The sequence below is a fragment of the Thamnophis sirtalis genome, unplaced genomic scaffold (assembly GCF_051295495.1).
Source record: "Thamnophis sirtalis isolate CommonGarterSnake01/CBP01778 unplaced genomic scaffold, rThaSir2_p1.2 scaffold_9, whole genome shotgun sequence".
Taxonomy (NCBI): Eukaryota; Metazoa; Chordata; class Lepidosauria; order Squamata; family Natricidae; genus Thamnophis; species Thamnophis sirtalis.
This window is the reverse complement of record NW_028261389.1, coordinates 2316795-2343498: the sequence shown is the minus strand read 5'-3', so window position 1 is coordinate 2343498 and position 26704 is coordinate 2316795. Positions and strand designations below refer to the sequence as shown.

Sequence of the window (26704 nt, the reverse complement as noted above, 5' to 3'; positions counted from 1 at the left end):
GGCTCAAGGTTGACTCAGCCTTCCATCCTTCCGAGGTGGGTGAAATGAGGACCCGGATTGTTGTTGGGGGCAATATGCTGACTCTGTAAACCGCTTAGAGAGGGCTGAAAGCCCTATGAAGCGGTATATAAGTCTAACTGCTATTGATATTTAGGTTGGGGGGGGTGTAGAGGCCCTCCCCTGTCTTGCGTTGGAGTTCTGCTCTTTGAAAAGTCGATCACACCTTTTGTGATTGTTTTTAGGTTGTTGTTTCTAAGTAAGACTGGTCATCTGTTTTATTTATTTACATATTTTCCACAATCAGGATATTTTATATTGATATAAAAATGATACAGGTTAATCAATCCTTGACTTACAAAACCATTCACTGGGCGACCGTTTCGAATTTACAACTTTTCCCCCATTTTTTTTTCCAGGCTTACGACCGTCGCGGCATTCCCAGGTGTAACGTGAGCAGAACTCAGACGCTCGGCGACCGACTCGTATTTACGACGGCTGCCGTGTGTCCCCTCCAGGGGTCGAGCGAAAAGAGAAGAGAAACGAGAAACTAGAAGAGAAACTGGAAAATAGAATAGGATTTAGAATAGAATAGAAATAGAGTTGCAAGGGATCTTAGAGGTCATCTAGTCCAGCCCCTGCTCAAGCAGGAGACCCCATACCATTACTGACAGATGGCTGTCCAATCGCTTCTTGACAGCTTCCAGTCATGAAGTGACATTAACCCAGTGATGTTAACCCAGGATTAACTCAAATTGAATATTTTCGAGAGTCAGAGGACAGGAGTAGAATTGCGTTAAACCAACAATGATGGTCCATCCCCAGCCTCTGATTAATCCGGGCAATTGCACTTTAACTGAAGGCGTGTCCCGCTCGTCTTTACAAGAACCCGCTTGTCTGAATCGGTTACCAAACGTGTTCATCCTCCCAGCCTATTTTAAATCTCGGCGGGCGGAGCGAAGGGGGAGAAAGCGCTTTGCCCAGCGCCTCCTTCTGCAACCGGGCGCCCTCCGCTTCCTTTCTCAGCTCCCACAATCCTCGACCAACCGAGGGGGGGCGAGACACATTTGGGAAGGGCCGCCTTCGGAGGGTCGCGCTTCCCCCGCTCGCCGAGGAGGGGCTCCGCGGCCCGGGGCGGCCTTTGTGGGGGCGCGAGTCTCCGTTTGGGGGGCTCCGTTGGAGCGCTCGCTTGGTGCGGGACGGGACGGGGCGGCGGGCGGGCGGAGGCGAGGCTGGAGGTTTGCGGTTGCCTCCCTCCCCTCCATCCCGCCGCATTCTTCGGCTCCGAGCCTAACAAAGCCGGGAGGCGCGGCTAAACTTTCCCAAACTTTCCCCCCACCCCAAAGTTTACCAAAGTTTGCAACAGTTTGTTAAACTTTGCCAAACTTTCTTTTCCTTCGCACAAAGAGCCCCTCTTCGGGCGGGGGGAAAGCCTTTCCCCGCCGGGAACGGGGCGGGAGCATGGCCTGCGCTCCCCGGCTGCTCCCTCCTCGCCCAGCAGCCCCCCAAGTCCCGGGACCGGGCGCGCTGGCGCAGCCCGGGGGGTCCTAGGCGCGCGTTGGCGACCGGCCCGCGGTGGGTCCCCATGGCCGGCGGCGGGTGGCTGAGCTGCGCCCTGGCCTGCTGCTGGCTGGGGCTCCTCGGTGCGGCGGCTTCGCTGAACGGCAGCTCGTCGTCGGAGGATCGGTGCAAGCGCGCCGCGCCCTGCGAGGCCCTCCGGGAGAGCAACTGCTTAGGATCGCCGCTGCCCTACGCCGCCACCTCCACGCTGCTGGCCGGGGACTCGAGCACGCAAGCGGAGGCGCTCGACAAGCTGTTGCTCTGGTCCGGTAAGGTTGCGCGGGGAAGCAGGGCGCGATCCTGAAAGCAGGGGGGGGAACAGGGAGACAGAGATAGATAGATAGATAGATAGATAGATAGATAGATAGATAGATAGAGAAAGGAAGAAAGAAAGAAAAGAAAGAAAGATAGCTAGGGAGATAGCTAGGGAGATAGAAGGATGGATGGATGGATAAATGTAGGGAGACAAAGAAAAAAGAAAAAGGGAGATAGATAGATAGATAGATAGATAGATAGATAGATAGATAGATAGATAGATAGATAGATAGATAGATGGATGATAGGGAGATAGAGAGAGAGAGATAAGGAGATGGAGATAGATAGATAGGGAGAGAGAGAGAGATAGGGAGATAGAGAGATAGAGAGATAGGGAGAGAAAGAGAGATAGAGAGATAGGTAGAGAGAGAGAGAGATAGAGAATAGATAGATTGATAGAGAGAGAGAGAGATAGATAGATAGATAGATAGATAGATAGGGAGATAGAGAGAGAGGGAGATAAGGAGATGGAGATAGATAGATAGATAGATAGGTAGAGAGATAGATAGATAGATATAGATATATATATATAGAGAGAGATACATAGAGAGAGAGAGAGAGAGAGAGAGATAGGTATATATATATATATATATATATATATATATATATAGAGAGAGAGAGAGAGAGAGAGAGAGAGAGAGAGAGAGAGGGGGGGGTAGATAGATAGGTAGATAGGTATGTTATATATATATATATATATATATATATATAGAGAGAGAGAGAGAGAGAGAGAGAGAGAGAGAGAGAGAGGGGGGGGGAGATAGATAGATAGATAGATAGGGAGATAGGGAGATAGGGAGAGGGAGATAAGGAGATGGAGAGAGAGAGAGAGAGAGAGAGAGAGAGAGAGAGATAGGGAGATAGATAGGTAGATAGGTAGAGAGAGAGATAGAGAGAGAGAGAGAGAGAGATAAATAGAGAGAGAGATAGATAGAGATAGATAGAGAGAGGGAGGGAGATAGATAGATAGATAGATAGATAGATAGATAGATAGATAGATAGATAGATAGATAGATAGATGATAGATAGATATAGGGAGACAGAAAGACAGAAAGAGAGAGGGGGGAGAGAAGGAAGGAGTGGGGAGGGGATGGGGATTTTGAAGTATCCTTCCTCTGCCATGCCCACCAAGCCACCCCTACAGAACCCATAGTAAAAAAAAATTGAGTTTCACCACTGGGTTCTAGGTTCGGGCAAGACTTCGGACTCTTAAACAAACCACATTTCCTAACTTCACACAACATCCGGACCCACTGAGGCAAACACTAACACCCCCCCCCACCATTTGAACTGGGCAAAGGGCTTTGTAACGTATTGTATGGACGTTGTTTTGTGAGTTTGTGCCTCTCGCTTAAAAGTAACCACAACATCAGCTCTCCAGGGTCTTAACCTTCAATCCTACTCCATGCCCGGTGTTGTTCCTTTAGAAAATTAGTATTGAAAAAGGGCAAAAAATCTTTCAAGTTTCTAGTCCTCAAGGGACGTTTTTGGTACTTGATGTTTTTTTTTCCCCTGCCGGTTTGCTCAGGTTTGCGGAATGCGCCGCGTTGCTGGGATGTGATCCAGCCCCTCTTGTGCGCCGTGTACATGCCAAAATGCCAAGATGGCCAAGTGGAACTGCCCAGCCAAACCTTGTGCCAAGCCACGCGGGGGCCCTGCACCATCGTGGAGCGAGAGAGAGGCTGGCCCGACTTCCTCAAATGCACCACGGATCGGTTCCCCGAAGGCTGCCCGGTAAGGGTCCGTCTGTGCCCACTAGGGCAGAGTCGGTGGGCGCTTTATTTATTTAACACACGGCATACAGCGTGACCCGTCAAAACCGCGGTCCACTAAAGCGCGCCCGATTAAAGCGCGTACGTGACGTCATCATCAGCGCGACGAATAAAATTAAAAATAAATAAAATTAAAATTAAAATTAAATTAAAGCAAGCCGATTCACATAAAGGTAAGGGTTAGGTTTAGGGTTAGGTTTAGGGTTAGGTTAAGGGTTAGCGTTAGGTTTAGCATTAGGTTAAGGGTTAGGTTTAGGGTTAGGTTTGGGGTTAGGTTAAGGGTTAGGGTTAGGGGTTAGGTTTAGGGTTAGGTTAAGGGTTAGCGTTAGGTTAAGGGTTAGGTTTAGGGTTAGGGTTAGGTTAAGGGTTAGGTTTGGGGTTAGGTTTGGGGTTAGGTTAAGGGTTAGGGTTAGGGTTAGGTTAAGGGTTAGCGTTAGGTTTAGCGTTAGGTTAAGGGTTAGGTTTAGGGTTAGGTTAAGGGTTAGGTTTGGGGTTAGGTTTGGGGTTAGGTTAAGGGTTAGGGTTAGGGTTAGGTTAAGGGTTAGGCTTAGGGTTAGGTTTAGGGTTAGGTAAGGGTTAGGTTTAGGGTTAGGTTTTGGGGGGGTTACGTTTACATTTACGCGTTAATTTTGAGTTTACCGCTCACAGCGTGCTTTCATCGCGCTGTGATGACGTCATGTACGCGCTTTCGTCGAGCGCCCTTTAGTCTACCGCGGGTTTTGTGGTGGAACCGGCATACAGTACATCAGGATTATCAAACTCAATTTCTTTTCTTATTAGCAGATTTTTTTTATTATTATTATTTCCCAGACCCGCAGTAAAGCATTCCTTAAAATATGACTTTTTAAAATTCTTGTCCACTTCTTTTGTTATATAGCCGGTAAGCATGCCAGCCATATACCAGATCACACCCCTCGATATTAAGCATCCTATCATTTGTTAAATCAATCCAATCACTAATTACAGATAATGCTACTGCGTTGTAGTATAGTTTTAAATTGGGTAATTTCAAACCTCCCCCCTCTCACGCACATCTTGCATTATTTTTAGTTTACTCTCGGCTTCTTCCCTGCCCAAATTATTATTTTTTCGGTTCTACCACAAAACCGCGGAGGACAAAATCGCGGTCGACGAAAGCGCGTATGTGACGTCATCACAGCGCGACGGAAAAGATTGAAAAAGATTGAAAAATGTAAAAATAAAGCTAAAACCTTCCCCTAACCCCCCAACCTAACCCTAAACCTAACCCTAAACCTAACCCCAAACCTAACCCTAAACCTAACCCTAAACCTAACCCTAAACCTAACCCTAAACCTAACCCTAAACCTAACCCTTAACGTAACGAAAAACCTAACAGCTAACCCTTAACCTAACGCTAAACGTAACGCTAACGCTCTAACCCTAACCCTAACCCTAACCCTTAACCTAACCCTTACCTTTATGTGAATCGGCTTGCTGTAATTTATTTTTATTTCAATTTTTTCGATCTTTTTTGTCGCGTTGTGATGATGTCACATACGCGATTTCGTCGGCCGCGCTTTTGTGGAACGCGCTTTTGACGGGTCACAATTTTTTCCCTTCTACAACACCTTACAGTCATTACATCAACATTGTTATGTCATCCTACCTGTACATGTATATAATATTTCGCTTCTATATTTGCACACCTTTATACACAGTTCTATATATATAATTCATATATATTGTTGTTGGTTTTTTTTGGCTTAATTAAGTTTATCCTTGCAGCCATTTGTACCAATTGTTCCAAATTGCATAATATTCCGACTCTTCTTTATCTTTTAATTTCAGTGTTAATTTGTCCGTCTCTGCACAATCCAATGTTTTTTTTTAAAATCACTAATTCGTCCGAGGGGGTATTATTTTGTTTCCAGCATTGGGCAAATGTTATTCTAGCTGTAGTTAAACTCAAACTCAATTTCATTGAGGGCTGCATCAGGGTAGTGTTCGACCTCGGGGGTTTGACCGGGATGGGTACGACCGGTTCCACCACAAAACCCCCTCCGGCTAAACCGCGTAGCTGACGTCATCAACAGGGTGATAACAGCGCGGAGACAGAAGCACGCTGTAAACCCTAAACCTAAAATTAACCCCTAAACCTAACCCCCCTAAACCTAATCCTAAACCTAACCCTTAACCTAACCCTAAACCTAATCCTAACCCTTAACCTAACCCTAAACCTAACCCTTAACCTAACCCTTAACCTAATCCTAAACCTAACCCTAACCCTTAACCTAACCCTAACCCTTAACCTAACCCTAACCCTAACCCTTAACGTAACTCTAAACCTAACCCTTAACCTAACCCTAACCCTAACCCTAACCCTTAACCTAACCCTAAACCTAACCCTAAAGCCTAACCCTTAACCTAACCCTAAACCTAACCCTAATCCTTAACCTAACCCTAAACCTAACCTTAACCTAACCCTAAACCTAACCCTAATCCTTAACCTAACCCTAAACCTAACCCTAACCCTTAACCTAACCCTAATCCTTTCAAAGCGCTATTTAAAGCGCCCTTCTTTCTCCGCGCTGGCTGTTGTCGCCCTGTTGATGACGTCAGCGACGCGGTTTAATCGGGCGCGGCTTAGTCGAGCGCGGTTTGGACGGGTCACGGGTACGACCAACTTGACATCACTTGTCTCTTCGGCACCCCTCCCAGGCTCCGTTTTCAGCGCCCTGCCAGGGGAAATGGAGCTCGGGGGTGGGGGGGCACGTACAGAGCCTACCCAAGCTCCGTATTCAATTGCAGAGCGCTGCAGGAGGCCGTCGCAGCCGGAAACGGAGCTCGGAGGGAGGCCACATACGTTCTTGCTGGCAGAGGTACCGTGAGCTGGTCCTTCGCTGTTTCCAGTGTGGTCCCGCGGGCCAGATTTAAGCGCCCCAAGGGGCCGGATCTGGCTTGTGGGCCTGGAGTTTGGCACCCCTGCAATACCACGAATAAAAGTATAGGTGTTCGTTTAGCGACCATTCGAAGTTACAGCAGCACTGAAATTTATACTCCTTGCAGACAGCTGGTCATTTGCATCCTTTTACGGAGTTGTTGAGGCTGCTGGGAGGTTTGTGTGTGTGTCCTCAGGGCCACCCGAGTGGGGCAAATGGGTTTGGAAGAAAAGGACTACTGTTCCAATAAGGCTCCACGCCCATTTGCACCACTCGGGTGGCCCTGAGGACACACACACAAACCTCCCAGCGGCCTCAACAAGGTTTCGGTTTCGGTTTCGTTTTATTTATATGCCGCCCTATTCCCAGCGGGATTCAGGGCGGCACACAAACCCAAGGAGGGAAAGGGAAACACAAAGACTACAAATACAAGCATTTAAAAAAAAACAACCAACAGCCACACAAATCGAGAGGGAAGGGAACTCATCGACCCCAGGCCTGCCGGCACAGCCAGGTTTTAACGGCTTTTTCGGAAGGCCTGGAGAGAGGTGAGGGTCCGAATCTCGGCGGGGAGCTCGTTCCAAAGGGCCGGAGCTGCCACAGAGAAGTGCCCTTGTGACCTCTAGACTGGACTACTGCAACGTGCTCTACATGGGGCAGCCCTTGAAGAGCATTCGGAGACTTCAGCTTGTCCAGAATGCAGCCGCGCGAGCGATTGTGGTGCACCTCGGTTCACCCACATAACACCTATCCTCCGCGAGCTGCACTGGCTGCCTATTGGTCTCCGGATACGCTTCAAGGCGCTAGTCGTCACTTATAAAGCCCTTCATGGTATTGGACCTGGGTACTTGAGAGACCGCCTGCTGCCAATCACCTCCACTAGACCGATTAGATCCCACAGATTAGGCCTCCTCCAAATTCCATCCGCCGGCCAGTGTCGACTGGGGACTACCCAGAGGAGAGGCCTTCTCTGTGGCTGCTCCGACCCTCTGGAACGAACTCCCCGTGGAGATTCGAACCCTCACCACCCTCCAGGCCTTCCACAAAGCTGTTAAAACCTGGCTGTTCCGACAGGCCTGGGGCTAAAGAGCTGTTGCCCCCCTCCTCGAATGGTATGGCTGTTGTGTGTTTTTAAATTATGCATTATTATGTTTTGTTTTATTTTTTGTCTGTACCCCCTTCCCTGATTTGAATTGTGAGCCGCCCTGAGTCCCCTTCGGGGGAAAAGGGCGGCATATAAATATAATCAAATCAAATCAATCAAATCAAATCAAGGCCCTCCCCCGGGTGGTAGCCAGATGGCATTGGCTGGTGGACGGGACCCGGAGGAGGCCTAATCTGTGGGATCTAATGGGTCTGTGGGAGGTAATTGGCAGCAGGCGGTCTCTCAAGTACCCAGGTCCAATACTATGAAGGGCTTTATAAGTGACGACTAGCGCCTTGAAGCGTATCCAACGTTTTTACCACCGTACTCCGTAAAAGGATGCAAATGACCAGCTGTCTGCAAGGGGTACAAATCCTTCCGCTCCCCACCATCCAGAGCTGAGGAAGCTTCTTGGATGAGAAGCAAAATGTCCTTCAAAGAAAAATCCAGCTGCCTCCTGAAAAATAGCACCGTTGCGACTGACAAGTGATTTTTCGCACAACCATTCTGGCATAGCTACTAACTTAAGTAAATTGCGTCCTCGTCTCTCCCTCCAGAACGAGGTCCAGAATATTAAATTCAACAGCTCGGGGCGATGCGAAGCCCCACTGGTACAGACCGACAACCCCAAGAGTTGGTACGAGGATGTGGAAGGTTGTGGGATCCAATGCCAGAACCCCCTTTTCACCCAGAAGGAACATCGCGAGATGCACATCTACATCGCCGCCTTCAGCTCGGTCACAATTTTTTGCACCTTTTTCACGCTGGTGAGCATGGGGGGGGGGGGGAGAGCCACGCCTGGCGTGGACGAGAGGGAGGGTGGGATTTGATCGGGGGGCCCCCCGGCTTATAAACCCATAGTTAGGCGTGACCCGTCAAAAGCGTGGAGGACAAAATTGCGCTCGACGAAAGCGCGCATGTGACATCATCACAGCGCGGCGAAAAAAATTAAAAATTGAAATAAAATTAAAATTAAAGCAAGCCGATTCACATAAAGGTAAGCGTTAGGGTTAGGGTTAGGTTAAGGGTTAGGGTTAGGTTTAGAGCGTTAGCGTTAGGTTTAGCGTTAGGTTAAGGGTTAGCGTTAGGTTTAGCTTACGTTAACGGTTAGGTTTAGGGTTAGATTTAGGGTTAGGTTAAGGGTTAGGTTTAGGGTAGGTTTAGGGGTAGGTTGGGGGGTGGGGGTTAGGGGAAGGGTTTTAGCTTTATTTTTACATTTTCGATCACAGCGCGATGTTTTCGTCGCGCTGTGATGACGTCAAATGCGCGCTTTCGTCGAGCGCGATTTTGTCCTCCGCGATTTTGTGGTGGAACCTAGTTAGGTAGTCCCACGAATGTGAACCCACCTAGAACCTTGGCCAAGATTCTAGTTGGGTTCACATTTGTGGGACCTGCTGGGCAGTGGACAGTGAGGAGGTTGGGGAGGAACACGGGCCAGTCCTGGGGGGGCTGAGGAAAGCTCAGGCGAGGGCTCTGCGTCGGAGGCAGAGAGGGAGCTAGACAGCAGTGAGGCAGAAGAACAGCTGGAGCCTGTTCCCACTGTGCGCATGCGCAGAGCTGCCGGAAGACAAGAACAACTAAGAAAGCAGGGCCGACTTGGGAGTAAAGCCACACGTGGAGGTGATTGGCCCCTCCCAAGAGGAGCGAACGGGGAGGGGACTTTTGCAGGAAGCAATTCGTCCCTTCGGTCATTTCAAGAGGGGAAAGTTCTGTGACTATAAGAGACTCTGTGCCAAGTTTTGCCTTGCCCGGTGTTTGGAAACTAGTTATCTGGCAGCTCGCCAAACGAGATAAGGTGCGTGTGGATAAACATTCCTCGGAAAGACTGTTTGCTAAGCCTTGCGGACTGTGAATGAGAGGAATTCAGTCGCGTAAATGGGGTTTTGCCGGGTCCAAGACTCCGCTTCTGGCTTTTGAAGGAAGCCTGGGCCAGAACAGTCGGCTGGTGTGGATTCTCATCTGTTCTGACGCCCCTCGTCCCACACCAAAGCACTCGAAGCCAAAGATACTTTACGGAATTTATTAATAGACAGACAGGTCCTTGGCAGCAAACCAGGACAGACAAGCCTTGGCAGCAATCCAGCCTGCCAAGCTCACAATACTTTTCTCCAACATTAGTTAATGCGTTGACTTCTGCAAAAGGGGCGTGTGCACAAGCAGTCCTTTTATAGTCTGGAGAGGAGCCTAATTACCACCAGCTGAGTGCAATTACCTCCTGTAACTGCGTAATTGTTCCTTACGTCTATTAGCTCTCCGGTGGTGGGCATCTAGGAACAACTCCCTTGTCTCCTCCCCACTGGTCCAAAGCTCAGGCGCCTCCTGGTGGCCAACCAGCCTCTCTGCGCCTTGCTCGGAGTCGGAACCCTGTCTAGGGTCCTCCACATCCTCCAGAGCCGACTCATAGGGCCTAAAATCAGTCTCCCCTGACTCTGTGTGCTTTTCCCAACCAGGCCACCTTCTTAGCCGACTGGAGGAATTCGAACCGTTACCCCGCCGTCATCCTCTTCTACGTCAACGCCTGCTTCTTCATGGGCAGCATCGGCTGGCTGGCCCAGTTCATGGACGGCGCCCGCGGCGAGATCGTCTGCCGGGCGGACGGCACCATGCGCTTGGGAGAGCCCACGTAGGTTCAGGGGTGGTGGGGCTTGCCCGGGGAACTCCTTGCCACTGAGCTGGACCCACGAAACACGACAGAGATCCTCTCCCCCGATATACTGGTCTCTTTGGAGATAATCATGGTTTGTCTTCAAGGTGCTTTTTGAAAAGACATCTGGGCTTGTTTTTCTTTGAAGAGGTTTCGCTTCACATCCAAGAAGCTTCTTCAGTTCTGGCTGAATGGTGGAGAATGGAAGGACTTCGATTCCTTGTAGTCATTCACTGAGAACCGAGGAAGCTTCTTGAAAAAGCACCTTTGAGACCCCACCCCCCAAAACATTCCAATTCTCAGTCACCCCATTCGTTGTGGCCCAGGCTTATGGGAACTGGTGTCCAACCACAATTGGACTACAGATGTTTACTCCTCCCCTTCTCTGTGGACTGGCTGGAGTCTTGAATTCTGGGAGTTGAAGTCCAGGCATCTTAAAGTGGCCAAGGTTGAGTAACCCTGATTTAGAGTACCAAGAATTGGGAAGGGACAGAAGAGTGTTTCACTCACTTCTGAAGGCATCTGGAGAACTTTTGAAGGGATCTAGAGCAGGTTGGCAGTCCTTGTAGTTCATTGGCTTCTTCTCTGTCTCTCTCCTCTTTCTCTCCCTGTCTGTCTGTCTGTCTCTCTCTAACTCTGTCTCTTTCTGTCTCTCTATCTCTGTTTCTCTGTTTCTTACTTCTCTTCTCTCTCCCTGTCTCTCTCTCTCTCTCTCTCTCTCTCTGTGCCTCTCTCCCTTCTCTATCTCTGTCTCTCTTCCTTCTCTCTCTCTTTGTCTCTCTCTAACTCTGTCTCCCACTGTCTCTCTGTCTCTCTTCCTTCTCTCTCCTCTCTCTTGCTAACTCTCTGTCTATCTCTCTGTTTCTTCCTTCTCTCTCTGTCTTCCTTCTCTCTCTCCCTGTCTCTTTCTTGCTAACTCTTTGTCTATCTCTCTGTTCCTTCTCTCTCTCTTCCTTCTCTCTCTCTCTCTCTCTCTAACTTGCCTCTCTTCCTTCTCTTCTCTCTTTCTCCCTGTCTCTGTCTCTCTCTTCCTTCTCCCATCTCTCTCCCCCCCTCTCTCTAACTCTCTGCCTCTCTTCCTTCTCTTCTCTCTTTCTTCTGTCTCTCTCTCTCTTCCTTCTCCCATCTCTCTCCCTCTCTCTCTCTCTCTCTAACTCTCTGCCTCTCTTCCTCTTCTCTCTTTCTCTCTGTCTCTCTCTCTCTTCCTTCTCCCATCTCTCTCTCTCTCTCTCTAACTCTCTGCCTCTCTTCCTTCTCTTCTCTTTCTCTCTGTCTCTCTCTTCCTTCTCCCATCTCTCTCCCTCTCTCTCTCTAACTCTCTGCCTCTCTTCTTCTCTTCTCTCTTTCTCTCTGTCTCTCTCTCTCTTCCTTCTCCCATCTCTCTCCCTCTCTCTCTCTAACTCTCTGCCTCTCTTCTTCTCTTCTCTCTTTCTCTCTGTCTCTCTCTCTCTTCCTTCTCCCATCTCTCTCCCTCTTTCTCTCTCTCTCTCTCTGCCTCTCTGCCTCTTCCTTCTCTCTTTCTCTCTGTCTCTGTCTCTCTCTTCCTTTTCCCATCTCTCCCCCCCCCTCTCTCTCTAACTCTCTGCCTCTCTTCCTTCTCTTCTCTCTTTCTCTCTGTCTCTATCTTCCTTCTCCCATCCCTCTCTCCCCCCCTCTCTCTAACTCTCTGCCTCTCTTCCTTCTCTTCTCTCTTTCTCTCTGTCTCTGTCTCTCTCTTCCTTCTCCCATCTCTCTCTCTCTCTGTCCACAGCTCCAACGAGACCCTTTCCTGCGTGATCATCTTCGTGATTGTCTACTATTCCCTCATGTCCGGGGTGATCTGGTTCGTCATGCTGACGTACGCCTGGCACACCTCCTTTAAGGCGCTGGGCACCACCTACCAGCCACTGGCGGGCAAGACGTCCTACTTCCACCTGGTGACATGGTCCATCCCCTTTGTCCTCACGGTGGCCATCTTGGCGGTGGCACAGGTAACGGGGCTGGAGGAGCTCAGGGGAGCTTTGGGGGGAGAGCGGGGTCTTCTCGGTGGCAGCACCTTGATTCTAGAATTCTTCCCATAGGAGCCATGCTTGACCCTCAGTTTCCCTCGAGTGGTGCGGTGGCCTAGAGCAGGGGTTGGCGATGTGCGGCTCCAGAGCCGCATGCAACTCTTTCGTCCTTCTCCTGCGGCTCCCTGTTGGATGGTCCCGCCACTGGCTGGCCCTGCCCCTCTCCCTCTCCCCTCCCACTCACTCCTCGCCTGCCCTGAGGGCGACAGTGGCAGATGTAGACTCACTCTGTATTCCAGAGCAGGAGTAGCCCTTCTACTTGCCTCTTGTTCTGGCCCTTATTGGTGCTGTGTGCACCTCGGCCACTGGGAGAGATGGGCGGCTTTCCTCCGCCACGAGACGCCGGCTGGGCCGGCTGCAGCCGGTGGTCTGTGTCGTAATGGGTTCCAGGGGGAGGAGGAAGGGACGTTGTCTCCCTCATTGTGAAGTGCGCTAGGTTTGTGCGCTGCGCGAGGTGCTGCAAGAGCAGCAAGCAGCCACGGAGACAGTGATAACAGCGGCATCAACCGCAGCCGGCCCAGCGTGCGTCTTGGGGCAGAGAGAAAGCCGCGTGTCTCCCCATATTCCTCTCGCTGCCTCCGGCTGCAGAGACATGCCTGTTTAAAAAAAAAAAACCGGGAGCCACAGAACCTGGGTAGGCGTGGTTACGGGGAGGGGTGAGTGATGTCGAGTTGGCCACGCCCACCCAGGTTTTGTGGCTCCTGGTTTTTTTTCTTTTCTGTGGGAAGCAGGTCCAAATGGCTTTTTGAGTTTTTAAGGTTGCCGATCCCTGGCCTAGAGGTGAAGCTCTCACCTCATACTCAGGAGGCTGTGAGTTCAATCCCTAGTAGAGGCAGATATTTCTCTCTGAGCATGATGAGAATGTATCTGCATTGGCGACAGGGAAAGGCATCCGGCCATTAAAACAATCTGCTAGCTCCATTCAGTTGCCAGACTCCATCCTGCGAGGGATTATGAGGTCGTTAAAGGAGGATGATGATGATGATGATACAAGTAGTCCTCAACTTACGACAATTCATTTAGTGACTGTTTGAAGTTACAGCGCCACTGGAAAAAAGTGACGACACTTTTTCACACTGACGACCATGGTCATGTGATCATAATTCAGACGCTTGGGAACTGACTCGTACTTATGACGGTCACAACGCCCCAAGGTCACGTGATCCCCTTTTGCGACCTCCCGGCAAGCAAAGTCCATGGGGAAGCCTCGATTTCATTTAACAACCTGGTTAACTCATTAACCCCCAAAGCGATTCACTTAACAACCGTGGTGAGAAAAGTTGCAGAATTGTGGCAAGACTCACTCAACCAACGTTTCCCTTAACCACGGACATTTGGGGGGGGGGGGCTCCGTTGCCATTGTACGTCGAGGACTCCCTGTGTTTAGGGGAGTTGACGGACGAGAGATGAGAAGTTGTTTTGATTGTCGTTCCTCTTCTTTTCTAACCCTTCCAGGTGGACGGAGATTCGGTGAGCGGCATCTGTTTCGTGGGGTACAAGAACTACCATTATCGCGCGGGGTTCGTCCTGGCCCCCATCGGCCTGGTGTTAATTATCGGGGGCTATTTTCTGATCAGAGGTGAGTGTTTCTCCCCCCTCTGGATTCCTTGCCTTGCCTTTTCGCTCAAGAGATGGATGGATGGATGGATGGACCCTCTGGAATGACCTCCCCGTGGGGATTCGAACCCTCACCACCCTCCAGGCCTTCCGCAAAGCCCTTAAAACCTGGCTGTTCCGACAGGCCTGGGGCTAAAGAGTTTTTGCCCCCCTTCTCGAATGGTATGGTTGTTGTGTGTTTTTAAATTTTGTATTGTTACGTCTCGTCTTTTTATCCCCCTGTCTGTACCCCCTTCCCTGATTGAATTGTGAGACGCCCTGAGTCCCCTTCGGGGAAAAGGGCGGCATATAAATGTAATAAATCCAATCCAATCCAATTAACAAGGCATTCAGGAAGTACCGTATTTTTCAGAGTATAAGACGCTCCGAAGTATAAGAGGCTCCTAGCTTTTGGGGAGGAGAACAAGAGAAAAAAATCTGTCTCTGCCTCCCAGCAATCTGCCTCCTTGCAGCAAACAGCAAACAGAACAGACAATATACGCTGTTTGTGGTGTTACGTTTCAGACTATACTTGTACAGATGCTGTTAAAATTGAGGTGGCTTTCTGGAAATATACGTCATTCTCTGCTATTTAAAAGAAGATACAATAGCACTGGGCCTCTTCAGATCAAGCATTTGTTTTCAAAAGTTTCTTCATTTTGTTAAGCTGTCTAGAACAATTTAGACAGCTTAACTCTTTAAAAAATAAGTCTAATAAGTTGAACATTCTATAGGCATTTATAGTTATTGACTTGCCTCCTTGCAGCAAACAGCCTGATTAGCACAAGAAAAAAAATCTTCCTCTGCCTCCCAGCAATTTGCCTCCTTGCAGCAAACAGCAAACAGAACAGACAATATACGCTGTTTGTGGTGTTACATTTCAGACTATACTCGTACAGATGCTGTTAAAATTGAGGTGGCTTTTCTGGAAATATACATCATTCTCTGCTATTTAAAAGAAGATGCAATAGCACTGGGACTCTTCAGATCAAGCATTTGTTTTAAGAAGCTTCTTCATTTTGTTAAGCTGTCTAGAACAACAATAAAGCAGTCTTTAAAAAATGTCTAATAATTTGAATATTCTATGGGCATTTATAGTTATTGACTTGCCTCCTTGCAGCAAACGGCAAACAGCCTGATTAGCACAAGAAAAAAAAATCTTCCTCTGCCTCCCAGCAATTTGCCTCCTTGCAGCAAACAGCAAGTTTCACTTTCGCTTTCAGCTGGGGCCTCCCGATCACCAGCTGTTTCAGGCTGCAGGGATTGCTAGTATAGCCTATTGCAGCCGCCGCGAGCCCCAATTTTCCCGGTTTGCTGCAAGGAGGCAAATTGCTGGGGAGGCAGAGGCCAAAGGGGGACGGTGAGTGGGCAGGGCTACATTCAGTGTATAAGACGCACCCAAACTTTCACCCTCTTTTAGGGAGGGGAAAAGTGCGTCATATACTCCGAAAAATACGGTATTCACAAACACCCCTTTGCTTTTCTCAATTAATTTTTTTTACGCTGCAGACCGATGCTGCGGTTGTTGAAATTCACGGTGTTGTTTCCCCCCCTCTCATTAATCTATACTCAGGACACCCAGTCAGGATACGGTGAAAACGGAAGTTTAGAAATGCCTGTCAATGTATTTTTTTTAAAAAAGATTTCTAAAATGCACTTTTAGACTGGTTTCAGGTTGACTCAGCTTTCCGTCCTTCCGAGGTCAGTAAAACGAGGACATGGATTGTTGGGGGCAATAGGCTGACTCTGTCAACCGCTTAGAGAAGGCTATAAAAACACTGTGAAGTGGCATATAAGTATAAGTGCTATTGCTAAGTGGGAAGGAAGGAAAGAAGGAAGGAAGGAAGGAAGGAAGGAATGAAGGAAGGAATGAACGAACGATGGATGGATGGATGGATTGTGGTGACGCAGTGGTTAGAATGCAGCATTGCAGCCTGTTTCTTCCCTTTTTTTCATTTGATGAAAATTCATTTCAGATTTTGGGGTTTTGACAAATATTTGGCAGAGGTGAGGACACCCGATCTGCTTGTTGGTCTTCCTTGAATCGTCAAGGTTGCAAGGCTGTCGGGGAGGAAGGACCAGATCAGTACATGAAGGTCCCAATTACACCGCTTTGTTGCTGAAAGCCCATGCGCAGGAATCTTCTCAACCAACAGCTGCTGGCAGCTGCTATGACAGGGGCGTCCAAACTTGGGAACTTTTAAGACTTGTGGACTTCAACTCCCAGAATTCCCCGAGGAATTCTGGGAGTTGAACTCCACAAGTCTTAAAAGTTCCCAAGTTTGGACACCCCTGTGCTATGAGTTAGATAAGGGCCCGTGGCATTTAAGAGAGGTTGGACCTAGTTTGCTTGTGGCTACGTAGGGATGCTAGACTGATTCCTCTTTTGACGCCGCCCTCAGTTCTGCCACTCCTTCCTCTACAAAGGCCCTCATAAATGCCCTCTTTTTCGCCCCCCCAGGAGTGATGACTCTCTTCTCCATCAAAAGCAACCATCCCGGCCTCTTGAGCGAGAAGGCGGCCAGCAAGATCAACGAAACCATGTTACGCTTGGGTAAGTAGAGGCAGCCATAAAGGAAAATATTTGTAGCTCGGGGAGTTGAAATGAGGGGGGTCAACTCACGGTGCGGCTTGTTGTGACCAAGTCTCCCGAGTGCCTGGTTGTGATGGTGAGAAACGCGGCTTGTTCCTTCATGGGTTGATTCAGCCCCTGTAGCTGGGTTAGCAAGCCATTATTAAAACAAGCCACCATTTAGCACACTGCTTGCACCAAACACTGAGTTTCCATAGGATGCTTTCTCCGAAGGGTTGAGCTCATTGGGTCAATATGTGTGAATCAAGGCCTTTACTTAAGGAATTAATTTACTTCACGGAGTCAGTTTGGTCTACTGGTTTCAGGCACTAGGCTAAAATCAGGGATTAGGTGAGTTCTAGTCCCATCTTAAATATGAAAATTAGCTGGTAGATTTTGGGCCAATCACTGGGAGACAGTGAGTTCTAGTCCCGTCTTAAATATGAAAGGAGTACCCCAAGGCTCTGTTTTAGGCCCAGGACTCTTCAACATCTTCATCAGTGATTTGGATGAGGGAATAAATGGGGAACTCATCAAATTTGCAGATGACACGAAGCTGGCAGGAATAGCCAACACTCCAGAACACAGGCTCAAGATACAGAAGGATCTTGACAAACTTGAACATTGGGCACTAGCTAATAAAATGAAATTCAAGGGTGAAAAGAGTCAGGTTCTACATTTAGGCAAGAAAAACGAAATGCACAGGTACAGTGTAGGTGGTATCTCCCTCAATAGTAGTAACTGTGAGAGGGATCTTGGAGTCCTAGTGGACAACCGTTTAAATAGGAGCCAGCCGTGGGCAGCAGCTGCCAAAAAAGCCAACACAGTTCTAGGCTGCATCAACAGAGGGATGGAATCAAGATCACGTGAAGGGTTAATACCACTTTATAAGGCCTTGGTAAGGCCACACTTTGAATATTTGCATCCAGTTTTGGTCGCCACAATGTAGAAAAGATGTGGAGACTCTAGAAAGAGTGCAGAGAAGAGCAACAAAGAGGAATAGGGGACTGGAGGCTAAAACAGATGAAGAACGGTTGCAGGAACTGGGAATGTCTAGTTTAATGAAAAGAAGGACTAGGGGAGACATGATAGCAGGCTTCCAATATCTCAGGGGTTGCCCCAAAGAAGAGGGAGTCAAGCTATTCTTCAAGACACCTGAAGGTAGGACAAGAAGCAATGGGGGGAAACTAATCAAGGAGAGAAGAAACTTAGAACTGAGGAGAAATTTCCTGACAGTGAGAACAATTAATCAGTGGAACTACTTGCCTCCAGAAGTTGTGAATGCCCCAGCCCTGGAAGTCTTTAAGAAGATGTTGAATAGCCATTTGTCTGAATGGAATAGGGTTTCCTGCCTAGGCAGAGGGTTGGACTAGAAGACCTCCAAGGTCCCTTCCAACTCTGCTATTGTATTATTGTAAAGTTAGCTGGCAGACTTTGAGCCAATCACCAGGAGACTGGGAGTTCTAGTCCCGCCTTAGGCATGACAGCAGGCATGACAACTGGCAGACTCTCTCTCTCCTTCCCTCCCTCTCCCTCCCTCCCTCTCTCCTTCTCTCTCTTTCCCTCCCTCCCCCTCCCTTCCTCTCTCTCTAGCCCTCTCTCCGTTCCTCCCTCTCCCTCTCTCTTCCTCTCTTTCCCTCCCTCCCTCTCTCCTTCCCTCTCCCTCTCTCTCTCTCCCTCCCTCCCTTCCCCTCTCTCTATCCCTCTCTCTCCGTCCCTCCCCCTTCCTCTCTCTCTTTCCCTCTCTCCCTCTCTCTCTCCCTCTTTCCCTCTCCCGACATGTTGGGCAATCAAAGGGCAATTAAAGAACCAGGAAGCAATATAATGAATATTCACCACCTTGAGTTGTTTATAAACAATAACAAATGGTGCCATATAAATCAAATCACTCCATTGTTTATGCTTCTGCCAAGTGTGCCTTGGCTGACGAGCTAAAGCAGGGAGGGAGTTCAGCCTCACTTACGAATGCAGCCGCTTCTCAGGACCTCCCCAAGGTCAGTGGTCCCTTTGTACCAGGGCTCTCCAACCTTGGGCATTTTAAGACTTGTGGAACTTTGGAAGTTGAAGTCCACCCGTCTTCAAGTGGCCCAGGTTGTAGACCCCCGTGGCACGACAAAACCGCGTCCGACTAAGCCGCACCCGATTAAACCGCGTCGCTGACGTCATCAACAGGGCGACAACAGCGAGCGCGGAGAAAGAAGGGCGCTTTAAATAGCGCTTTGAAAGCAAGCCGGTTCAAGTTAAGGTAAGGGTTAGGTTTAGGTTATGTTTAGGGTTAGGTTAAGGGTTAGGGTTAGGGTTAGGGTTAGGATTAGGTTAAGGGTTAGGTTAAGGGTTAGGTTAAGGGTTAGGTTAAGGGTTAGGTTTAGGATTAGGTTTAGGGTTAGGTTAAGGGTTAGGTTAAGGGTTAGGTTAAGGGTTAGGTTTAGGGTTAGGTTAAGGATTAGGTTTAGGGTTAGGTTAAGGGTTAGGGTTAGGGTTAGGTTTAGGGTTAGGTTAAGGGTTAGGTTAAGGGTTAGGTTAAGGGTTAGGTTTAGGGTTAGGTTAAGGATTAGGTTTAGGGTTAGGTTAAGGGTTAGGTTTAGGGTTAGGTTAAGGATTAGGTTTAGGGTTAGGTTTAGGGTTAGGTTAAGGGTTAGGTTTAGGGTTAGGTTAAGGATTAGGTTTAGGGTTAGGTTAAGGATTAGGTTTAGGGTTAGGTTAAGGATTAGGTTTAGGGTTAGGTTAAGGGTTAGGTTAAGGGTTAGGTTTAGGGTTAGGTTAAGGGTTAGGTTTAGGGTTAGGTTAAGGATTAGGTTTAGGGTTAGGTTTAGGGGGGTGAGATTTAGGTTTAGGGGTTAATTTTAGGTTTAGCGTTTACAGTGTGCTTCTGTCTCCGCACTGTTGTCGCGCTGTTGATGACGTCAGCTACGCGGTTTTGTCGAGCACGGTTTAGTCCAATGCGGTTTTGTGGTGGAACCGTAGACCCCTGCCTCGTGACTGTCGCCTTTCCTTCGCAGGGACCTTCGGCTTCCTGGCCTTCGGCTTCGTCTTCATCACCTTCGGCTGCCACTTCTACGACTTCTTCAACCAGGCGGAGTGGGAGCGCAGCTTCCGGGAGTACGTGCTGTAAGTCGAGAGCCGTCGACGTTCCTCACTCCGAGCGTCTCTGGCTTAACGCAGAGGCTGAAGGGGGAGGAGGGGGAAGCAGCGGGGAGGGGAGGGACTTCGGCAACATTCACTCTATAACCGTGATGGCGAACCTATGGCACGTGTGCCCAAAGTGGCACGCGGAACCAGGTTGCATGGCACGCGCTGCTTCGCCCGTTCCTCTTCTGGGTTTCTGGCACGCATGCCCGCACGACGATCAGGTAGCCTTTGTGCGGGCGGCCGTGCTAGAAACTGGAGGAGCTCATCTTCTGTTTCCCTGGGGGCCAGCCAGCTGATCATTGCACGCACTTGTGCGCCAGAAACCTGCAAGACTATCTGGCCGGCACGCATGAGTGCGCCGGAAACTGGAAGTTCATTTTTGGGTGGGGGCCTGTGCCCTGACCAGCTCCTCTTCCGGCTGTGGCCCAGACGAGCGAAGAGCCGAGGTGGCGCAGTGGTTAGGGTGCAGTACTGCAGGCCACTTCAGCTGACTGCTATCTGCAGTTCGGCGGTTCAAATCTCACCGGCTCAAGGTTGACTCAGCCTTCCATCCTTCCGAGGTGGGTAAAATGAGGACCCAGACTGTGGGGGCGATATGCTGATTCTGTAAACCGCTTAGAGAGGGCTGAAAGCCCTATGAAGCGGTATATAAGTCTAACTGCTATTGCTATTGGTATTTTTGCCCTCCCTGCTCTATAAGATGCAGAAGCATTTCCACCCACTTGGGGAGGGGGGTACGGTAATTTTGTTTTTCTATGTACGCTGCATTCCTAGATGATTGGCCGGAGAGAAATGTCTGTGAGGAGGAAGGGCAAGCAGTGGAAATGAAAGTGGAACCTTTCAAGCAGCTTATAAATATAATATTAAAGAGCACCTGTCATTCCGGATCCATCAGGGCAGTGCCTGTTAGCGGGCATCCACTCACCTGCTGCCCACCGCATCCCTCACCTTGTGGCGTCCCTGCCGCATCCCCAGCCGTCCCGTTAAAGTGAACGGGACAGTCAGTGGGTCAACAGAAGGTCAGAGGAGGAGCCGCTGTGGGACAAAGATGACAGATGCTCTTTAAATATTATGATTTAAATTGTGATCTACATTGTGATTTAAATCGACTTCAATCAAATCTGTTCTGGCCCGCCAGTGGCCAGAAAGAGCTGGCAGCAAATTCGGACAGTGAGGAGTTTGGGGAGGAAGATGGGCCAGTCCTGGAGTCTGGGGAAGGCTCTGACGAGGGCTCTGTGTCAGAGGCAGAGAGGGGGCCAGGGCCGTCTGACAGTTATCAGCTGCCTTCAGAGTCAAACATCAGTGGGGCAGAAGAACAGCTGGAGCCTGTTCCCAGTGTGCGCATGCACAGAGCGGCCAGATGAAGGGAGCAGCTAAAGAACAGGGGTTGACTTGGGAGTGAGGCCACAGGTGGACGGTGAATGGCCCCTCCCAGTGGGAATAAAAGAGGAGCGACAGGGGAGTGGAGTTTGTAGGAGACAATCAGTTCGCTTCATTGGTTGGTGACCCTCCGAGGCTCCTTGCCAGGTTTTGCAGATATGGGCCTGGCAGCTCTCCAAGCCAGATGAGGTCTGTGACTGTAAATCCTCCCTCGAAAGGCTTTGCTGGAGATGAAGGAGCAGAATTCACAGACCAAATACAAGGGATTTCTGTCGGGGCAACAGGGAGTTGGCTTCAGGCTCTCAGGTTGCCTCGGTCAGAACAAAATCCACGCTGGTCTCACCTGCTGCAGGTGTGAGGCCAACGTGACCATCGCCACCCAGACCAACAAGCCGATCCCAGAGTGTGAGATCAAGAACCGTCCCAGCCTCCTGGTGGAGAAGATCAACCTCTTCGCCATGTTCGGCACGGGCATCTCCATGAGCACCTGGGTGTGGACCAAGGCTACGCTGCTCATCTGGAAGCGCACCTGGGGCAGGTCAGAGGGACGCTGGAGGGATATGGCGCCTTACGGGGAAGGGAGCTGGTTGGAGTCCCAGAGGGATTTGGGGGTGGTGGTGGTGGATGTCCGCAGCCATCCCGAACAGCCTGGCCCTAATTGCCTGCCCGGAGGTTGTGGGTCAGTGGTGGGGCATGGTCCGGAGGCCTCTGATGTCCTCACTCCTCCAGGTTGACCGGCCGGAGCAGCAACGAGCCCCAAAGGATTAAGAAAAGCAAGATGATCGCCAAAGCCTTCTCCAGGAGGAAGGAGCTGCAGCACAACCCCGAGCAGGAGCTCTCCTTCAGCCTGCGCACCGTCTCGCATGAGGGGCCCGTCGGTACGTCCCAGAGAAAGGAGGGAAAAGCGAGGACGCTTGTTCCGTGGGCGCCTCGATTGCTTTCGGTGTCCGGGTTCCAAATAGCATCCAAAACTAAATCAGAGTTCAAGGCAAAGGATTGCTCAAAGTTGCAATTGATGAAGAGAGCCACGTTGGCACATCTGGGAAAACCCGAATCTGAAAGCTTCCCGGTTTCCCACCCAGTTGAAAGTTCAAGATCTCCCCACCCCCACATACAAGTCCACCCCCATGGTCCAATCTCCCACTGCCATTCTGGCAGTTCCACCCATCCAGATCCGGCCAGGTGCAGAGAATAGAGTAAAATAGAATAGAATTTTATTATTTGTATGCCACCCTTCTCCGGGAGGACTCAGGGCGGCGAACAATTCAAACGGGGGAAAAGGGGAACATAAAAACGAAATACAAATAATAAAAATAGGCAACAGTCGCACAACCATACATGTTGAGAGGGGAGGGAACTCATCACCCCCAGGCCTGCCGGCAAAGCCAGGTTTTGAAGTCTTTTCGGAAGGCCTGGAGAGAGGTGAGGGTCCGAATCCCTGCAGGGAGTTCGTTCCAGAGGGCCGGAGCTGCCACAGAGAAGGCCCTCCCCCGGGTAATAGCCAGATGGCATTGGCTGGTAGATGGCACCCGGAGGAGGCCAACCCTGTGAGATCTAATGGGTCTTTGGGAGGTAATTGGCAGCAGGCGGTCTCTCAAGTACCCAGATCCAATACCATGAAGGGCTTTATAAGTTACGAGAGACAAAGGATGACCTTGACTTTCTAGAAAGAATGTTGTTATGGCTACATCTCATCTAACTCCGTACAATCCTCCCTCCCATTTTCCCACCATAGAAAATGCCTAGTAGAAGAATAGAAAGTGGCAGGCCAAAGACCCAAAAGAAAAAAATGGCTGCAGGCCTGATACTCAGAACTTGGATTTTTTTCAGACGTTTCATGATCTGACCACGGAATATCATCAGAGCTGGAAGGGAGTGGCGTTATATAAACAGGAATCGAAGTGCAGTTCCTTCTAGCACTGATAATGTTCCCTAGTGGGGTCACGAAATGTCGGCAAGAAAATCAGCACGCTTAGAAGGCGCCAAGGACCTGACAGTAATGGTCCTCCTTTGGGGCTCAGCTGTGGCTGTGCATTGAGGATTGATTACCCGTAGTAGATGAACATTGACGAAAAGGAACGCCCTCCCGCTTTGATAATTGAATTAAAGTATATTTGTTTCCGTTTCCAGCCGGTTTGGCGTTCGATCTCAGCGAGCCTTCGGGAGACATGTCCTCGGCTTGGGCGCAACATGTGACCAAGATGGTAGCCAGGAGAGGCGCCATCCTCTCTCAGGATGTCTCTGTCACACCTGTAGCCACGCCAGGTAACGGTTCTCTTAGAGGTTGGGTGGGCAGGAGGTCAGGCTGGGCTGTCAAAAGAGCTCGAATGCCACCGGAAGCTAACCTTTTTGGGGGCAATGTGGCATTCCATCCATTGGTGTCCATTCTGTCTCGACTCACTGCTGCCGGCTGCTGGCCAAACACTGGAATTACAGGTAGTCCACCTGTAATGAATACTCCTGGGTTGGAAAGTTTTGGGATACAGAGGGACATTCCTCTGCTTTCTTCAGGGAAGGGGTCAACTGGAAAGGTCACCCCTCCAGGGTGTGTGTGTGTGTGTGTGTGTGTGTGCGTGCGCATGCGCGCGCGCATTAAAGAAAGAGGGGGAAGGAGGGAGAGATTTTGTCTCCGCAAATAGGCAATGCCTGGACAAAAACTACATTTGATTTCCTTTATACCAGGTGGAATGAAAATTAACTGTGCAGGTTGTCCTCGGTTTACGACCACAGTTTGAGACCAGAATTTTGTTGCTAAACCAGACAGTGATTAAGTGGGGTTTTCTCCCCCCCACCCCCCCAGTTTAAAACTTTTCTCACCACGTTAAGTGAACCGCTGCAGGTGTCAAGTTAGTAACCTGGTTGTTAAGTGAATCTGGCTTCCCCATTGGCTGGGCTGGTCAGAAGGTCAGGAAAAAGGGGATCACATGATTCCAGCGACATTGCGACCGTCGTTAATATGAACCCAATCGACAAGTGTCCGAAATTTTGATCGTGGTGACCATGGGGGAGACTGCAATGGTCGTAAGTGTGAAAAACAGTCCCGTCCCTTTTCTTAGGGCTGTTGTAACTTCAAACCGTCACTAAACAAACGAAGTATTTACTTTTATTATTGTAGTGACTTTCCCCAGGGTTTCCCCTATTCTCCTCCTTTCCTTACTGTTTTGCAATTTCTTTTTTGGTAAATAGCAATAGCAATAGCAGTTAGACTTATATACCGCTTCATGGGGCTTTCAGCCCTCTCTAAGCGGTTTACAGAGTCAGCATATCACCCCCAACAACAATTCGGGTCCTCATTTTACCCACCTCGGAAGGATGGAAGGCTGAGTCAACCCTGAGCCGGTGAGATTTGAACAGCTGAACTGCAGAACTGCAGTCAGCTGAGTAGCCTGCAGTGCTGTATTTAACCACTGCGCCACCAAATCTCCCCCTTTGCCAATTTTCCTTTGTGACTGTAAATCCCAGTGAAATCATCTATCTGCATTTTATTTTCACTTCTTTTTTTCTACCTTATCTTCCTGTATCTCATTTGCCCTTCTTTTTCCAGTGCCCCCCGAGGAGAGGGCCAGTCACTGGCTGATGGAGGGCGAATTCTCCTCTCGGCGGGCCAAGAAACCGTCACGGAAGAAAAAGAAGCACAGGAAGAAGAAGGGCGTTTGCCCCTCCGGGACGGCGGCCGAGACCTGCGCCCCAAATTACTTCACCACGGGAGGGCCCAGCTCCGTCCCACGCCTGCCCCGGCTCCCACAAACCAAGTGTTTTGTCGCCGACCCACAGCAGAGCCAGGCTCTGGATGATGTCCTTTTGTCTCGAGCAGACCCCGAATGGAGACCCCGAGCTCCTCGGCAGCGGGAGGCCCCCCTGGCTGGACTGTCCCGGGACTGTCCCCCCGGCAGCTGCCGGCGCAACAAGCCCCCGGATCTCATCAACCACCCATTTTGCCCCGAACTCGGGGGTCCCGAGGAAACGGGACCGGAACATGGAACGTGGCTGTTCCCCAGACCGCAGCCGTCGTGTTTTCGGGGGGCCGCCTTCCCTGCTCCCCCCAGGAGCTCAGCTGCTTTGTTCCTGGGTGGTGACGTCTATGGGGTACAGCCACCTCTGGGCAGGAGGGGTGGGTTGCCCCCCATCCATTCCCGGACAAATTTGATGGACGCCGAGTTGGTGGACCTGGACTCTGACTTCTAACGGGGGGGGCTTCCAATGGCTCGGCTTGGTGGTTGATCAGCCATAGGGGGATTGGTAGAAAGAATGGGAAGGGGCTGCCTCTTCATGACCGTCTTTGGGGTGCTGCCCCATCACGTTGAAGGAGATCGGGAGAGGTCATTGGGAGGGGCTGTCCTTGGGCACCCTCTGAAGACCATCCTTCCTTCCCCTCCCCCCTCTCCATCTTGTGGACCTCTTCAAGAAGACCCTGGGTGGGATTGTCCTTCTCGTTTTGGTATGAGGAGAACCTCAAGAAACTTTCTAACGTCCGGAATGAGGAAGACTCTGCATCACTTTCTGCAGAAGGTCCCCCCCCCCCCGCACTGATGATGCTACCTAGTTGGGTCATGAAAAGTCTGCAAGAAAACAACCAAGCTCAGAGAGCACCAAGGACCCCCCCCCCACAACTCTCCCTCCCTCCCCTCCTTCCTTCCATCTCCCTTCCTTCCTTCTTTTCATCTCCCTCCCTTCTTTCCTCCCTTCCTTCCTTCTCCCTCCCCTCCTTCCTTCTGTCTATCTCTTACCCCTCCTTCCTTCCTTCTTTCCCTCCCTCCCTCCTCTCCCCTCCTTTCCTCCCACCCTCCCTTTCTCCTTCCTTCCTTCCATCTCCCTACCTCCCTTCTTTCCTCCCTTCCTTTCTTCCTTCTCCCTCCCCTCCTTCCTTCCTTCCATCTCTGTCCCCTCCGTCCTTCCTTCTTTCCCTCCCTCCTCTCCCCTCCTTCCTTCCCTCCCTCCCTCCCTTCCTCCCATCTCCCTCCCTCCCCTCCTTCCTTCCATCTCTGTCCCCTCCTTCCTTCTTTACCTCCCTCCCTCTCCCCTCCTTCCCTCCCTCCCTTTCTCCCTCCTTCCTTCCTTCCATCTCCCTCCTTCCCTTCTTTCCTTTCTTCCTTCTTCCTCCCCTCCTTCCATCTCTGTCCTCTCCTTCCTTCTTTCCCTCTCTCCTCTCCTTCCCTCCCTCCCTTTCTCCTTCCTTCCTTCCATCTCCCTACCTTCCTTTCTCTCTCTCCTTCCTTTCTTCCTTCCATCCATCTTTCTCCCTCCCTTCCTTTCTCTCTCCTTCCTTCCCTCCCTCCCTCCCTTTATTCCTGATGATGTTTCCTAGTTGGGTCATGAAATGTCTGCAAGAAAACAGCCAGATTTCTTCTGATCCCTCCCTCCCTCCCAACCCTTGCCAAACAAAAACTGTCATAAACTCGGGGCAGTCACATGATGACCTGCCTAGCAAGCAACACAACGAATGACTAATTCCAGACACAATTACGGTCGCAATTTGAGGACTACCCTGTCTATTCAACTGAAATATGCTTTGGGCATCTACCGTGCCTGTCGCAATTCTGAGCAGGAAGTAGAGGGTGAAAGGTTTATTTCAGAAAAACGCAGATTTCTTGGGAGAAGACCCGGAGGAGATGAAGGACGTTCTAGGAAGTTGATTTGGGTGTCTTCT

At 50.1% G+C, this 26704-nt stretch overlaps 1 protein-coding gene across 1 annotated transcript; it reads left to right on the top strand.

The window, feature by feature from the left end:
• Positions 1-1233: 1233 nt before the first annotated feature.
• Positions 1234-25745, top strand: SMO (smoothened, frizzled class receptor). The gene is made up of 12 exons (XM_087722616.1): positions 1234-1826; positions 3401-3606; positions 8246-8455; positions 10139-10311; positions 12083-12302; positions 13836-13959; positions 16438-16530; positions 19548-19656; positions 21410-21595; positions 21787-21935; positions 23188-23322; positions 24602-25745. Exons 1-12 carry the CDS (start codon positions 1583-1585, stop codon positions 25240-25242), a joined length of 2490 nt encoding a protein of 829 aa, XP_087578742.1. The 5' UTR covers positions 1234-1582; the 3' UTR covers positions 25243-25745.
• The last annotated feature ends 959 nt before the right edge of the window (positions 25746-26704 follow it).

Bases quoted from the DNA above. Each gene is read 5' to 3' on its own strand.
- SMO (XM_087722616.1), top strand. From the start codon at position 1,583: ATGGCCGGCGGCGGGTGGCTGAGCTGCGCCCTGGCCTGCTGCTGGCTG. The intron at 16,531-19,547 runs GTAAGTAGAGGC...TTTCCTTCGCAG, and splicing joins CGAAACCATGTTACGCTTGG to GGACCTTCGGCTTCCTGGCC. The intron at 21,596-21,786 runs GTCAGAGGGACG...TCACTCCTCCAG, and splicing joins TGGAAGCGCACCTGGGGCAG to GTTGACCGGCCGGAGCAGCA.